At 41.0% G+C, this 15,619-nt stretch overlaps 1 protein-coding gene across 1 annotated transcript; it reads left to right on the top strand.

Moving 5' to 3' along the window:
* Positions 1 to 1,482: 1,482 nt before the first annotated feature.
* zc3h12b (zinc finger CCCH-type containing 12B) lies at positions 1,483 to 14,924 on the top strand (the record flags this gene model as incomplete). The annotated part of the gene is made up of 6 exons (XM_079813777.1): positions 1,483 to 1,674; positions 8,216 to 9,111; positions 11,287 to 11,426; positions 11,752 to 11,986; positions 12,524 to 12,630; positions 12,858 to 14,924. The coding sequence occupies 6 exons, from the start codon at positions 1,483 to 1,485 to the stop codon at positions 14,336 to 14,338; spliced, it is 3,051 nt and encodes a 1,016-aa protein (XP_079669903.1). The 3' UTR covers positions 14,339 to 14,924.
* Positions 14,925 to 15,619: the final 695 nt, after the last annotated feature.

Genomic DNA, 15,619 nt, shown 5'->3' with positions numbered 1-15,619 from the left:
TCGGCGGGGTTTAAAGGGAGAGTGTGTTAAATAAAACCTATACACGCGTTTATCAGACGTTTATGATATTCAGGGTATATGTTCTTATATGAAATGTTGAGTTAGCTATTGTAGCCAACTACATTTAGAGACAGCAGGTTGGGACAAAAGTAACTTGTTACATTTAGCCACATCATATTTTTAAAGGTATTAAATATTAAAGTCAAATGTAATGTGATTTAGTACGTTTATTAGGAAACAAACCAACAAAACATAAACTAATACAGAAAACATTTATATTGCCAATTACTGTATGTGCAGCAACTTATATGGCACTTCACTCGTTTCACCAGCCTCAAGTGTAACATACACGATATATTTATCCATTCATGTACCGTAGTATTGGTATTCTACGGTATTTCATAGATACATGTCCAAAAAAAAAAAACAGTGGTAACACAGGGGTTATTTTTGATAGTGCTTGGTATCAAGACGGTCACATGTCTTTATCTACTCAAGCAAGCTCAAGGCCTGTTTTAACTTAATAGACCTTATTCATCATTGGCAAACGATTGGTTTCTTGTAGGCAAATATCCACTTGTTAAATCCAGTAAATGTTTTCGAGGAACCAAATGATTCAGTTCGCGACTGAACCGTCCGAACGACGAATTGTGAACCGCGCTTGAGCAATTCATAAAAGAGATTCGGCTCTAAAGAATCATTCATTAGCGAATCGTGCATCGCTATTCTGATTCAAAGCAGACAACCGAAAATGCAAGACAGGCGGCTTGAGAGCTCAATTATTATCAGGGAAATGCATCGCTAAATAGACCTTCACTCCTGAAAAGCGACATAAAAAAAAATCGACGTTATCACATATGCTACCGAGATTTGTAAACTAACAGTTAAAGCATTCGTGGCGCGCTACTGCCCAACGTTGTTCATAGGCTGATGCTTCATTATAACGGATTTTAGAACAAGATAAATATTGTATCAACCTCAACCTGAACCTGAACAGTAAAGTTGGGAGTCTGACGGTCATATCGGACAGCACATTCAGCGCTCAACGTGTCCGATATATTTTTAACCCTCGGTTGCTGCATTACCGGAGTCCCGTCCACCCACGTGCTTCAAAACGCGTGCTTCAAGACGGAGGCAGCGATAACACGCACTTTCTGCGGTTCTGCCCGTCCGAGCGCAGCGACAGGGGGCGTCCGACGTGTTACCGAAGCGCAGGCGGTGGGTGCAGTCGGGGCCGCTGTAGGGAGGGAGGGAAGTGAGTGAGGAAGGGAGGGCGAGAGGAGAAGGAGGGATGGAGATGGATGATAGATGCTTATGTAGCGCGTCCCGTACGTTTGCCGTTATGCTCGGCCGTAGACAAACTTGCATCCTCCCATGACTTTCTTTCTTTCCCCTGCTGCTCCACCCATGAAGCAGGACGCAGGGCGAATCCGTGCCAGTGTTCCGGAGCACGTCGTGATCGCTTATTTATCCGTCTGATAAATGGTTTTGGAGCTCGCCGCGCCCGCCGGTGCAGGCCCTGCGCTCCAGCGCTGCATCCCGCACATCCAGCGGGTTTTCCGTGTCAGAGTGAGCTACAGCACCGCCGAGTCCAGCTGCAACATCCCCAACGCCGGCTCCAGTATCATCGTAAACATTGAGGACGGCAAGGAAGAAGACTGCACTAAAGCTAAAGTGAGTATGTGTGTGTGAGAGAGCGTGTGTGTCGCAGAGAGCTGCGCGAGCACGACCGACATCGCAATTCAAGCTCCTTATTTCATTACATTTTCGGGTCTGTTTTTACTTTCACGGGCAAATTATGAACTGTGCTTGTTGCTTACGTGATTAAGTAAAATACACCCACTGTAAATGTTTAAGGTGGGGCGAAATGATCTTTAAATCACGGCCAGAACTGATGCTCACGACTCACGTTTTACAAGAGATTTACTGAGTTCAGTTTGACAGGCGGCGCGCAAACATACACTTTTGAAGCTATAGCCTAAAAACGAAGACCAATCATAGACGGAATACTTTTTTTTTTATACTGATAGAATGTTTTTTTTTTTTTTAACTTCATCTCTAAACCTGATTCTCACACAAACCTGTTGACATTATTAGAGCTGAAGCAAAACATAATGTAGGCCTATGAACTATAGTGTGGGCGCTTCAAAAGTCCATAAGTAGATCTTTCACATTTGTCATTATAGGCTATTTTCAAACATTTAGATCTCGCATATATAGTCAAACCTGTGAACTCGTGCAACCTTAGAATTGTGTATTTTGCTATTTATAGGCAGGTATTCTTCATAAACAAACTTTTTTCCTACTCTTTATCCACTGTAAGCAGGAGGCATTACACTTGCGGGATGCTGGCCATGATAATTTAAGTGTCCTTGCTTGGGCCAAACAGTGTCAATGCAGTTATAGGGTCCACACACGCACACACACACACACTTTTTTTTTTGGCATTGTGCATATATGTGCATAGAGCACCGGCTTATTGTTGGTGCATTTGCCTGTGCTTGCGTTTTCCATGCACCTAAAGCATTAAAGTAAAGAATGCAGCTTCAGGTAAGAAGAGGCTTTCTGTCTGTGCACCTTTGTGTGAGTGCATTCACCTCCTGCTGACTTTTTTGCCAAAACTGCACCATAAGATGCTGCCACCCACTGTCTTTAGACTGAGTGCCTGAGCTCGGAGCTGCGCCGTGGGCCTTAAATCAGCTTCATCTAGCCATGAGCTCCAGCATAGAGACTCCACTTGTTGCTATGAGACAAACCAGCATAAACCCGTGTGTGTGCTCGAGTGCATGGTGGCCTTGCTGATTGTACGCCTGTGTTGTGGAGGAGGTGAGAAGGAGAGAAGGGAAAAAGAGAAGGAATACAAGGCAGAAATGAAAGGGGAAGAGCGAGGGAAGAAAAGGAGAAGGAGGGAGACTTTTAAGAGAGGGATGCTTTCTGTTATTCGGCTTGTTTGTGGTGCGTCTGCTGAATGCACTGTTGTTTTGCTGCCGGCTGTTTGAGTTGCAGCGTATTGTGATTTTTAGGACATGAGATAGGACCTGTGTGTTTACAAAAAAATGATATTCGGTGGTCCACTCGTGTGCGGCTCACTAAAAGCTACCCCCACATGATGGGCCGCTTGTTTGTCCATGAGATAGCCATTCTGGCTCACTATGCTGCAGTTTCTCTCTGCAGTCAGTGAAGTGTTTGGTGTGACAGAGTACAGAGCCTTTCTGTATTTGTTCGCCGGCTCTTTTATGTTTTATATTAAGTCTTCCCTTTGCAAAAGGCTGATTCTCTGTCTCTTTCTTACTGAGGAACGGGCTTACACCTTTTCACCCACAGAGGGATATTTCAGCTTTCTCCTCCTTTCTTCCTTGCGTTTTCATGTGCACCACCGTGCACACAGACCTCTCCCACCCACTCAGCAGCAGTTTCCCGATCAGTTTTTAAAGCTAGCCAGATAATTTACACAGAAAGCGTAAACTTACGTCAGACACATCCTAATGAACACGGGAGTGTGACTGAGCAGCTGACCTTTTTTTTTTCCTCACCTTTTTATTTAAAACTTGGCGTGAGTCTTTTTTCTGGTTTACGTCAGCTATTTCAAATTGTTTTCAGATCAGCTCTTCAGTTGTGCTCATTTGTACGCCGCTTTTGGCTACTTATACCAGAATTATTTCAGGTTGTCTTTGGGTTGTTCACTGATCTCAGAACAGTTTCTTTGTGCTGTGGTGGACTGCACGCACTGCATGATGCAGCTGATCTGCATAATTTGAGGATGCATACAATACAGATGTTAAAAAACATTCATATAGTACATTTTGTATTGTTTATTATTATTGCTTTTAGATTGAAATATACTAGATATATTTTAATATTTTATTTTTATTATATAAATGCCTTAACATCTTTATGATGAATTATAATAATTAATAATAGTAGTATTATTAATTAGTAATAGTATTACTCATTAATTAACAAGTTATTATGAATTCAGAGTATTATCATTAACAGATGTTAAAATAATTAATTATAATTCATTATTAATATTTAATAGTAGTAGTAATATTAATATAATAATAATTTATATTTACATATATTAGTAATATATATGTTTAATATTTTATTTTATTATATGAACACCTTTTAACATCTTTATGATGAATAATGATAATAATTAATATGTAATAATTATAGTAGTAGTAGTAGTAATAATAATTATTAGTATTTATATTTACATATATTAGTAATATATTTGTATATATTATATTTTTTATTATATTATTGTCATAAAGATGTTAAAAGGCATTCATATAATAAAAAATATTTAAAAAATATATTATGATATTATTATAATATCATATTGACAACAAACCTGTGGTAAAATCTCAGAATATTTGCTTTAAGATTCAGAACAGTGGAGTGTATGAAGATGTTAACAAAAACTTACGTCTACAATGTAAAGGTATTCTGCTGTCCTGTCCAGCTATAACACTATAATATGCAACTGTCTGTCCAAGCTATAGTGATTATTAAAGTTCTTTCAGGTTTACTGCAGGCTATCTCGCTGATCTCAGAACAGCTTCTCAGTCTGCTGTGGTGGAGCACTGTTGCTGACTGCGTGACACAGCTGATCTCAGAACCGCAGTTGAAGCTGTGATCCTCAGCTGGGGCCCGTGGCTTGCGAGTGCAGACGATGCGGTTCAGTGCCCAGGGGAACATGCTGCTGGAGTCAGCGTCACGACTCAGAACAGCAGCTATGTCACGCTGGGGAGGAAATTCTTCAGTACGGCACATCTGCAGAGAGAGAGAGAGAGAGGGGGAAGATTGTATACGCTGTCAGTTTAAAGTGATATTATTCGTCTCGAATGCAAACAAACACTCTCTCTCTCTATTTCTCTCTCTCTGTCGCATGTGCGAGGAGAGCTCCAGTTCTGCGCGTAGGTGTTTATTAGTGAAGCATGCATGTGTGCTTCTTTATACGTGCAGTTCGGCTTTGCACATGGTGTGTATGGTTTCTTAGAGCGGTGTAAATGTAATATGTGCACTGTGTGTTTATGTGTGTGTGTGTGTGTGTGTTCCAGGCTTTCCCAGAGAACACTGCGTTGTGTTAGTCGTGACTGCTAAAAAGCAGTTAGCTGATGACAGGGCTGCGTTGCTAGGCAACCGGTGTCATGAGCGCAGAGGAGCCTCTCGTAGCTGGATGGTGCTGTCGGTTTTCTCTCTACACACACATGCACACGCACACACTCTCAACCTACACATACACACATCCTTCTCACCCCACACAAAAACAAACAGAGATGCACACACACATGCACACGCAGATTCACATATTCTCACTCACTTTACACACATATCAACCATGGTAGAACTGGATAGAACGATCTGTATTTACTTGGTTAATATTTACTAGTTTAAGCTTTAGTTAAAGAAGTTTTTGGAAACGGCAGAGAATTATTGCAGATGTGCAGGAATCTGGAAATGGGTTCGGATTCAATGTGAACATTTTCTGAAACTTTATAACCACAGTATCATTTCCCCTCACGGAAGTTCAACCATAGCCTCACCCAAAGTAGCTTCTCTTTTTGTTATATTGAAATTGTTTACAATACTTAAATGCCCCCCACCCTCCAGCAGTCTAACATACATATATAGATATTTTCCATGACTCACAGCACATCATTTGGAGCGGTTTGTGACACAAGGGCACGTGCGTCATTGTGATTGTCTACTATGAATATGCTCACCTCTGTAATTCGCCTGACGTAAATAAAGATAAAATAATGAGTTAGCTGTAAAAAAGCTCATTTGTATGGAAGCTTTTTTCCGCCTCAGAATAAAACTATTTAAAAGATAATTACAACTCGCAATTCTGATATAAACTTGCAATGGCAAGTTATATAGTCCAATTCCTTTTTTCTCAGAATTGCACATTTATTTCACAATTCTGACTTTTTTCTCAGAATTGTGAGTGTTTATCAATTCTGACTTTATGACTCGCAATATAACGCAATCCTGAGGGGGAAAAAAAATAATTGTGAGATGTAAACTCGCAGCTGCGAGAAAAAAGTCTGAATTGTAAGAGAAAAGGTCGCAATTACCTTTGTTTTTTATTCTGTGGCGGAAACAAGCTTCCATACATTTGAAGCTTTGCAGACCCAACAATTAATTATAGTCATGCAAGATGCATAAAAAAGATGTTACAGACATACATATTTTTGTATACGTTACCATTCAAACATTTGGGGTCAGTATACATATTGTTATTTTTTAATGTTTTTGGAACGTTTTTTTTAATGCTTTCCACAGCTGCATTTATTTGATAAAAAACAGTAACACGGTAATACTGAAGAATATTGTTTTAATTTAAAATAACTGTTTTATATTTTAATCTATTTTGAAATTGCTGTTATACAATTCATTATATGTGTCCGTGAGGGTAGGGGTTTTCAAACTTGGTTCCCGGGCCGCAAGGGAGTGACGGGGTCAATGGAAAAGTATATTACATTACAAAAATAAATATAAATAATATACATAAATTAAAATGAAATGTATAGATTTTACAGTTACATTTAACTGTAAATTAATATGAGTTGAAAAAGTATATAATGAATTACTTAATAGAAACTAATTTTAGATTTATGATATAATATTTTTCAGTGTAAAATTGGGTGTAAAAAGGTGTTAACTGAGGATGGGGTCTCTCACATGAGGCGAGGGTGATCATATATGGGGGTCCATTTGAAAACCCCTGTGCTGGGGTATGCGCGATGCATGCAGCTTGCACCCCCAACCCCCCAAAATTAGTTTGCATGCGTCCATGTCGAAATTATAGGGAGGGATACCGAGCTATAAAAGTGTTCACGTCCTCGTTGATAGAACTCTTGTAAATTGGGTATTTTCTGGGAGCTCCGACTTGTACCACGTGGCCGCTGTACTGTATCACCTACCTGCAGATTCTTTAGTTTTTTTTTTGGCGTTGATAGTGTGGCGTGAACAGCTCCGAGTAGAACGTCACGGGTTGTCCTCTAGTAATTACGGTAAACGCGGCATGGCTTGAGCGCAGCATTTGTCCACAAGGTGGCAACACTGTCCCGGGCCGTTGTTTCACAGTCGGAATGAAACTGAGGAGACAGAACAAGAGCAACAACAAAACGACTGAAGACGGCAGCAACAATAGACTCCCGCGTTGACGAGCGCCTGTGTGAGTGATAACCCACAATTCTAGTTAAAATGAGCACAAATACATTTTTATCGGTAGTAACCTTTGAAAAGAAATATCGCAGGTACCTGAAAAGGATGCTTATTTCTAATGCGCATGTGTCGAGCACTTTGTTCGCGCAGTATAAGGTTAACGTTACTTAGGCGTACCGGCGTACACTTTGGGCTCATGGTCCGTAAGAAATCTTTCCAATACTGAATATTTTTTTTTATGAACAGGAAGTTTGAAGAATAGCGTTTAAAAAATAGGAACCATTATAAATAACTATACTTAACGGTGCAAGTACATTTTCTGTATATATATATATATATATATATATATATATATATATATATATATATATATATATATATATATATATATATATATATTATATATATATATATATATATATATAATATTATTATTATTAATAATAAATATAAATATATATTTATATTATTGGCAAAAAAAACCTGTATGTCTGCTATGTAGGAAGGTAAATTGTTTCTGTAATGTCCTGTCCATCTATACTGCTGTAATTTCACTGTATCTTTTCAAGCTCTAATAATTGTTAAAACAATGAACATACAGTGTTTAGTAAGCTGAGGGGTCAAAAGTGCAGTACCACAGTTATTTTTTCAGTTTTTATTAGAAAACCCAGAGCATTTTGATTAGTCAGATACCAAATTAATGGGCCAAACTCCTTTTCAGGCAATTGCATGTCGGAAGAGCAAGGTGTTCCAGCATCCTTTGAGTCACAGTCCCTTGAAATGAGAGCAAATAGGTCAAGAAATAGTCAAGATTATGACTGATGATAGGCCATCTTTGTCTTTGTTTTTTATTAAAATTAAAATAAAAATTAAGTTTATGTATATAAAAAGAAAAAAGTTCGCTGCATGGTTTGGAGGTGTGGCTACATTTAAAAAAATGGTCATGAAGCTGCCCCACATAAAGTACTAAATATCTAATAATAATGGCTTAATACCAAGGCAAATGGTCTATCATAATCTTTTCTCTTTCTCTCAGGAATACATTGTGTCGCTGATCAGTCCTGTTCATAAACACCGTGAGCGTTTGACTCTTTGGCTGCAGCGGCGACTGCATGCCCTACGTGCAGCTATTGAGTACGAGAGCTGCGCCGTGGTGCAGGTGAGGGACCATGCACTGGAGCTTCAGGGAGGTCATGCGCAGGTAACAGCTGCATGCGCTATGCTGCAGCGCCTGAAGATGGAGCACCGCGGCTGCCGCGACCCCCAGCCCTTGCCGGCTGCTGCTGGCCATGACTCTCCAGCAGAAGAAGAGGAGGAGGAGGATGAAGAAGCTGGGGAAGAGGGGACCAGTTCGGAGAGCGAAGGAGAGGTGCGGTCGCGGAGCGGAAGTTCTGGAGGAGGAGCCAGCACAGCAGGCTCAGGAGAAGGAGCGACGGGAAGGAGGTGGGACCCGCTCGGAGCAACCAAACCTCACCGGCAGCTGTGCCGCTCATCTTGTCTGGACCGTCCCAGCTTCAGCCAGAGCAGCACCTTACAGGAGTTACGCACAGATGACAACCGCACTGACCCCTCCCAGAGAGCCCTTGCTCCACCCGCCTCAGCCCAAATGCCCTTACGCCAAACCAGCGATCGAGATTACCAAACCAAAATGGACTTTGCTCTAAAACTGGGCTACTCCGGAGAGCAGGTGGAGTCTGTGCTGGGGAAACTGGGGTCCAGCGCGCTAATCAATGATGTGCTGGCCGAGCTGGTGCGTCTAGGGAATAAAGGAGATCCAGAGAGCCAGGCAGCAGTGGGCTCTGCAAATTTAGCACCACGGGCAGTGGGAGCCAAAGAAGCCGTAAGCCCCGAGGCATCACTGGAAGAAGACCCGTCAGACACGTATGACAACCTCAGACCAATTGTGATCGATGGATCCAATGTTGCCATGAGGTAAATGCTAATGAGAACCAAACTCATGTTTCTGCATGGTTAAAAACATACAATTTCTGTAATTGCTGTCAAGACCTATGTATGTATGCCTTTTTGTTCATTTAGAAATTGAATGGGTCAATTTTAGGGATGTACCAATATTAATAATTATATCATTTATATTATCTAATGGCTGGTATGAAAATTCAAAGTGATTTAAAATTCATAATTCTAAACTATTAAATACAAAAAGCTAGCGTCTTAAATCAGTTGTTTTAAATGCTATAAGTGAATTTAGGCATCACAACATTATAATGCACCGTATATAAAATGGATATAGTTTTGAGATTTGCTAAAGCTTACATTTAATTTAATTATTATTGTTTATGTTACATTATAAAGGTAATCTAAATGTAAAAATAGAAGAAATTAACTAAATATCCAAAATTAACAGATACCATTGAGTCAATATTCAAAATCTCTAATATTGGAATACCAATTTTTTACTGATATATCGTGCATCCGTAGTCAATTTTGGTTTCATGTTGAAGGGATAAAAAATGTCAAATTCTGTCATTTACTTACTCTTGTGTCATTTCTTTATATGCATTTCCTTCTTCTGCCGAACAGATATTAGAAGAGAAAATAAGTTGTTTAACCAAATGTTAGTTACCATACTAACCAAACCGTTTTGGTTCCAGTCTGACTTCCATTATACGGACAAAAATGGAAGTCAATTGGAACTATAACGGTTTACTAACATTCTTCAAAATTTCTTCTTTAGTGTTCCTCAGAAATAAGAAATATATACAGGTTTGTAACAAGACGAGGGTGGATAAATGATGACAGAATTCGATTTTTTTTGGGTGGACTATCCCTTTAAGGCTCTAGACTGATAAAATGTTGATGAGAGTCACAACCTGGGAAACTGAACTAGAGTCACCAGGGGCCCGTTCTTCGTACGTCGCTAACTCAGTTAGCTGGATTTGATTGTTGACGATTTGACATGATCTCGGATTGTTTGGTTCTTCGAAGCTCATCCTGGACTTGCTGTCATAGTAACAGGTCCGTAAGCTTAAACCTGCTCATGAGCAGGCTTATTTCATGTAAACAGGATTAGATTGCATCTTGAGGTGATACTTAAAATCTGTCCCAGCCACTGCTACTTTATTACAAGAGTTCATTACTGAACCAGGGGCAATAATAATAATTTTAAATAATAATAATAATAATATAAAAATGTTAGCCTATATTGTATGAGAATGTGTATATAATAATATAGACACAGCCACTTGATTGAGCGATTTTATTTGTGATGGAATAATTACTTTATAATTTTATTGGAGGTTTACACACATGTTGTAGTACAGTTAATCTGAGCCGTGCATTAATTTAAGCGATGACGGATATTAAGGGAGTGGCTTGATGCAGCGCAAGAGATGCAGATAGTTTGATCTTAACCCTTAAGAAACTTTAATACTGTCACGTTACAAATCTGCTCCAAATTGAATTAAAAATTAAATTACAACATTGAAATAAAAATGTAAAGGGTGTACAAATACTGTATAAAATCGTGAATATAAATAATTGGTAGCCTAATCATGTTAAAAAAAAGCAAAAAACATTTATCATTTATCTATAATAACTTTTATGTTGGTTTGGTGGTTTGGCTGTTTCCTTATAAAGGTCCAGAAATTCGTGGGGTTTTTACTGTATAATTTGTCAAGTTTTTTGCCAGGTGGCTTTTTTAATTATATGATGACATTACGTTGCTGTCTTGACGCCAGCCAATCGCTGCATTGCTGATCGTGGTTTCGAGTATCGATGCATCTGCCCTCTTCAGGGAACACAAGAACGCGCAGTGATCTTAGATCATTTAATCCAGATATTTTAATCCAATCCGCAAATTCGTTTGAAGAACCAAATTAGCCAGAGATCAGTTATCACGATTAAAAGATCTGGGATCTGTCAAATCATCTCAGATGTAATAAGCAACGTACGAAGAACGGGCCCCTGATCTCACTATTGTTGTTTACTTCTGAAATGTGTGTTCTCGCAGGAAGTCTTTTGGAGAAATGATCTTGGTGTTCCTGTTTTTAAATGCTTTTAGTATTGAGAAATGTTCAATCAGTGAGTGAATTGAGTGCATGTCTGCATGCGTGTAATTTATTTGATGTTGGTAATATTATTTTGTAGCCATGGAAACAAAGAGGTGTTCTCATGCCTGGGCATTCAACTGGCTGTTGATTGGTTCCTGGAGAAGGGCCACAAAGACATCACAGTTTTCGTCCCAGCATGGAGGAAAGAACAGTCAAGACCTGATGCACCAATCAAAGGTACCACAGAAGTGAAAGGAACCTGGAGAAAATAACACTTCCAAGAAGTGCGAGTATGCGTGGATAAACAGTGAGAAAACCTAAAACAGTTCAGATTTTAACTTAGATTATACTTTTGACCCTTACTGTGTCTTGTTAGATACAGTGAGCCTTTTTAGCGTGTTACCATCAAGAGATGTTTTTATTTGCCTGTATGAATGTCTCTGAAGAGCTGCCATGTGTCCAGTGAGATCGTCCATCTGTGCTGTGATGTTTACTCAAGTTTGCGTATGTCTGTGCATGAGGTCACAGGAAGTAATATGTGTGATGTCACCCTCATCCTCAGATCAGGAGATACTGCGGAAATTAGAGAAGGAAAAGATCCTCGTCTTCACACCGTCTCGCAGAGTCCAAGGCCGGCGAGTGGTTTGCTACGATGACCGTTTTATTGTCAAGCTGGCCTGCGACTCGGACGGGATCATCGTGTCCAACGATAACTACAGAGACCTGCAGAATGAGAAACCGGAGTGGAAGAAATTTATTGAGGACCGACTCCTTATGTACAGCTTCGTCAACGACAAGTATGCTCGCACACAGTTACCGTGGTGACGGGGTTTTCTCTCTCACTCATTTGCGTCTTCTGCTTTCCACCCTCGCACCCGTATGGCGTTCCTCTCTCTCTCTCTCTCTCTCTCTCTCTCTCTCTCTCTCTCTCTCTCTCTCTCTCTCTCTCTCTCTCTCTCTCTCTCTCTCAATTTTTCATTTTTATTGTCACTTATTTCAACTCTCAAGTCACTTGTTCTATTTTGTAAATAAGCTTTAATTAATTTCCTGGTTTATTTGCTTAAGTTTGATTTTCAGTAATTAGGAATGAGGTCCCATGATAAGGCCTGTTGAGATTAAGTAATCCAGTTTCACTTTATTTTAATATTTGCATAATGGAGTCAGGTAGTGAACAATTAAGGACATAAAAATATGACCTTACTTTTGTATAATAATATTTATAAAAGCCACATATTTATTATATCAGAAATATTGCTTCATAAATTAATTTTCAGATTTAAATCATTCTTCATATCATAGTTGTGCTTATCTTTGTCTGTTGACTTGTTTTGTAGGTTTATGCCTCCTGATGATCCTTTAGGCAGACATGGACCCAGTCTGGAAAATTTCCTCCGCAAACGGCCAGTGGTTCCAGAGCACAAGAAGCAGCCGTGTCCTTATGGTCAGTACAGCAAAAGTAGGGAATTAATTTATGTCTTTATTTCAAAACATCACAGCATATTAAAAATCTAAATATATTAGATATATTTTTATATCTCAAACAAAAATAAAACTAAAACAATTTTCAGTATACTGTGATTAAAAAAAAACAAAAAAAAACATATGTTTTAAAAAAACAACTCAGAAGTAACAGTTTTGGCTCAACCGCCACTATTGATTTTATCACAGGTAAGAAGTGCACGTACGGCCATAAGTGCAAGTACTACCACCCAGAAAGAGCCAACCAACCACAACGGGCTGTCGCAGACGAACTCAGAGCCTTCGCCAAACTCTCTGCTGTAAAAACAATGAGCGAGGGGGCACTTGCAAAATGTGGGACATCTGGTTCTGCTGCCAAGGGAGACAATAGCTCAGAGGCAAAGCGAGTGGCACCCAAGCGCCAGTCCGACCCCAGTATCCGGTCGGTTGCATGTGAGCAGGAAGAGAGACTCTGTCCATCGCGGAAGGCAGAGGCCAGTTCAGTACCATCTTTAGTGTCAGCGCTTAGCGTCCCAACAATGCCACTGACAAAAAGTCACGCAGCGGGTGCTCTGAACACGCGCTCCGCGAGCAGCCCTGTTCCAGGGTCTCTGCACTTTACCCACAGCTCGCTTGAGCATGCGGGCAGCGTCCAATATCCCCCCATCCTAGTCACCAATAGCCAGGGCGCATCTGTGGCTTACGGTGAGCCGTTTCCCAAGTACGACTCTGTGGTAAGCGACCACGGCTACTATTCCATGCTCAGTGACTTTTCCACCATGAGCCTCCAAGACAGTTTCTGCAGTCTTGAGCAGCAAGAACCTGTAGGGGTGGGTGGAGGATATCCTGGCAGAGCTCCTAGTATGTGCCCAGAACCTGGCCGAAGCCATTCTTCAGACTCCTTCTCGTCCTACAGTGGAGAGATGTACCTCAACTCAATGGAGGGCAGCCTGGATGACAGCATGAAAGGGCCACCTGCGCAGACTCCAACACAACCTTCGGCACAAACACGCCTTCAAGCCTTTGCTCACGGTTTCCACCATGAGGCCTTGACACGTGTTCAGAGCTACGGGACGGATGAACCCAAACCGGGACCTCGGAAGCAATCCTCCGCCCACCTTGCACCTCACTCCCAACACCAGGTTGTTAGTGCTCGATCCAGCTGCCCAGGAGACTACCCTCCTCTCTCTCAGAATGTGTTGCCTTCCGCTAGCCCCTCACAGCATGGTCGATCATTAGGCATGACTCGCATGGACAGCATCTCTGACTCGCGGCTCTACGAGAGCAACCCACTGCGCCAACGCCGGCCGCCTCTTTGTCGAGAGCAGCATGCCAGCTGGGACCCTTTGCCGTGTGGTAACGAACCATACGGTTATGGAGGCTATGGTTTAACGGGAGGACTCATGCCTTGTTGCGAGAGGGTGATGGTCCGCAGCATGCCCGAGAAGATGGAGCAGATCTGGAGGTCCCCGTGGGATAGCGTGCCGCCTCCACATCCCACCCTTCGTGGGCTAGTGGGGGAACATCAAGAGCGGCACCCTATTCCAGAACACCAGTATCAAACCTACCGAAACCTCTGTAACATCTTCCCGGCGTATGTGGTCCATTCAGTCATGGAGAAGAACCCTCACATGACCGATCCCCAGCAGCTGGCTGCCGTCATCGTCACTAAACTGCGCTCTTGCCACTAAGCACATCACAAAAGGCTGCTCACAACAACCCCACATGATACATTGATATCCTAGTGGATGAGAAATTGGACACCTCAAGTGTTTTGTGTTTTTGTTTAGCTCTGAAGAAACGGCCATCCCCCATACGTAATTATGATTGGATTGGATCCATTAGGAGGTTGGCTAGCATGATAGCATTGCTGCTGCATCTGTTGTTATGTCATCTGTTAAGCCATATGGGAGCCTGGATCTTGTACCTGATAAGTTTAGCATAGAAAAGTGAAATCCCTCAAAACAAGTCTTCTGCAAAGTCCTGCTTTCTCCACCATTCAGCTCCTGAGATGGGCCGAAATGTTCTTGAGGTTTAGGGTGGCCTGAAAATTTTTTCATAATGCCGAAGTGTATCCACATTGAGAGAGCAACTCTGCCTGCCAGTTCTGGCAGATCTTGAGAATGTGTTATTTTGTGGGTGATGATAACATTTATCCTTTGAAAAGGAATTACATGAGAGAAATCTCTTTGGTAAAACTGATCAGAAATGATCCTGCACAATATGAATAGTATTGTGTATGTATATGTGTATTCACTTGCATTTGCGTGTAAATATGACGTGAAGCTGTGGTGTTTTATTTGGTGTGCGTGATGACTTGACGTGTGATTTCGGAAAGAGGAATGAACGCTTGCGTACCTCAAAGCATGAACCTTTGAACTTTTATGGCCTTACATCGGAGAGACCTCACAACACTTTAATGTGAATAGTGCTTAATAGTTGTGGAGGTCACGTTTATTTTATAAAAGCGAGCACTGGGACAGAGAGGTTTAGATTCTGCCATGCTGCAGTTCAGACGTTTTAATTGGCTGGGCTGTAACTGCAAACCTGCCCTGCAACGTCTGTTCGTGCCCATGCACAGATGTGTATTAACTAAGCCATTTTAAAAGACTGAGCCAAAAAGATAATCAGTGTACGTTTTTCTGATTGGAAAGCACTAGTTAAATCTGGAGAAGTTATCCATATGTATTTCCTTAATGTTGTTGTTGTTGTTGTACTGTAGATTTAAAGAGAGGTGTTTGAGCATTTGGTAAGCATGGGCTTCAGTAGATCTCTCCCAGACAGCATGTTAGCACTATGCTTGACAAAGAGCGCCGCTCGCGTTTGACTTGATAGTCGATAACTATGTTCAAGTATTCACAAACTGGGGAGGAGAATGTGTCTCTTCGGCAAAATGCTCTTGTGCAGCATCTATTTCCTGATTGATGCCGAGAGACCACCCCATTTCATCTGCTCCGCCCTGTAAATGAACA

The sequence above is a fragment of the Gobio gobio genome (genome assembly GCF_949357685.1).
Source record: "Gobio gobio genome assembly, chromosome: 4".
Lineage (NCBI taxonomy): Eukaryota > Metazoa > Chordata > Actinopteri > Cypriniformes > Gobionidae > Gobio > Gobio gobio.
This window is presented reverse-complemented; position numbering and strand designations above follow the sequence as displayed.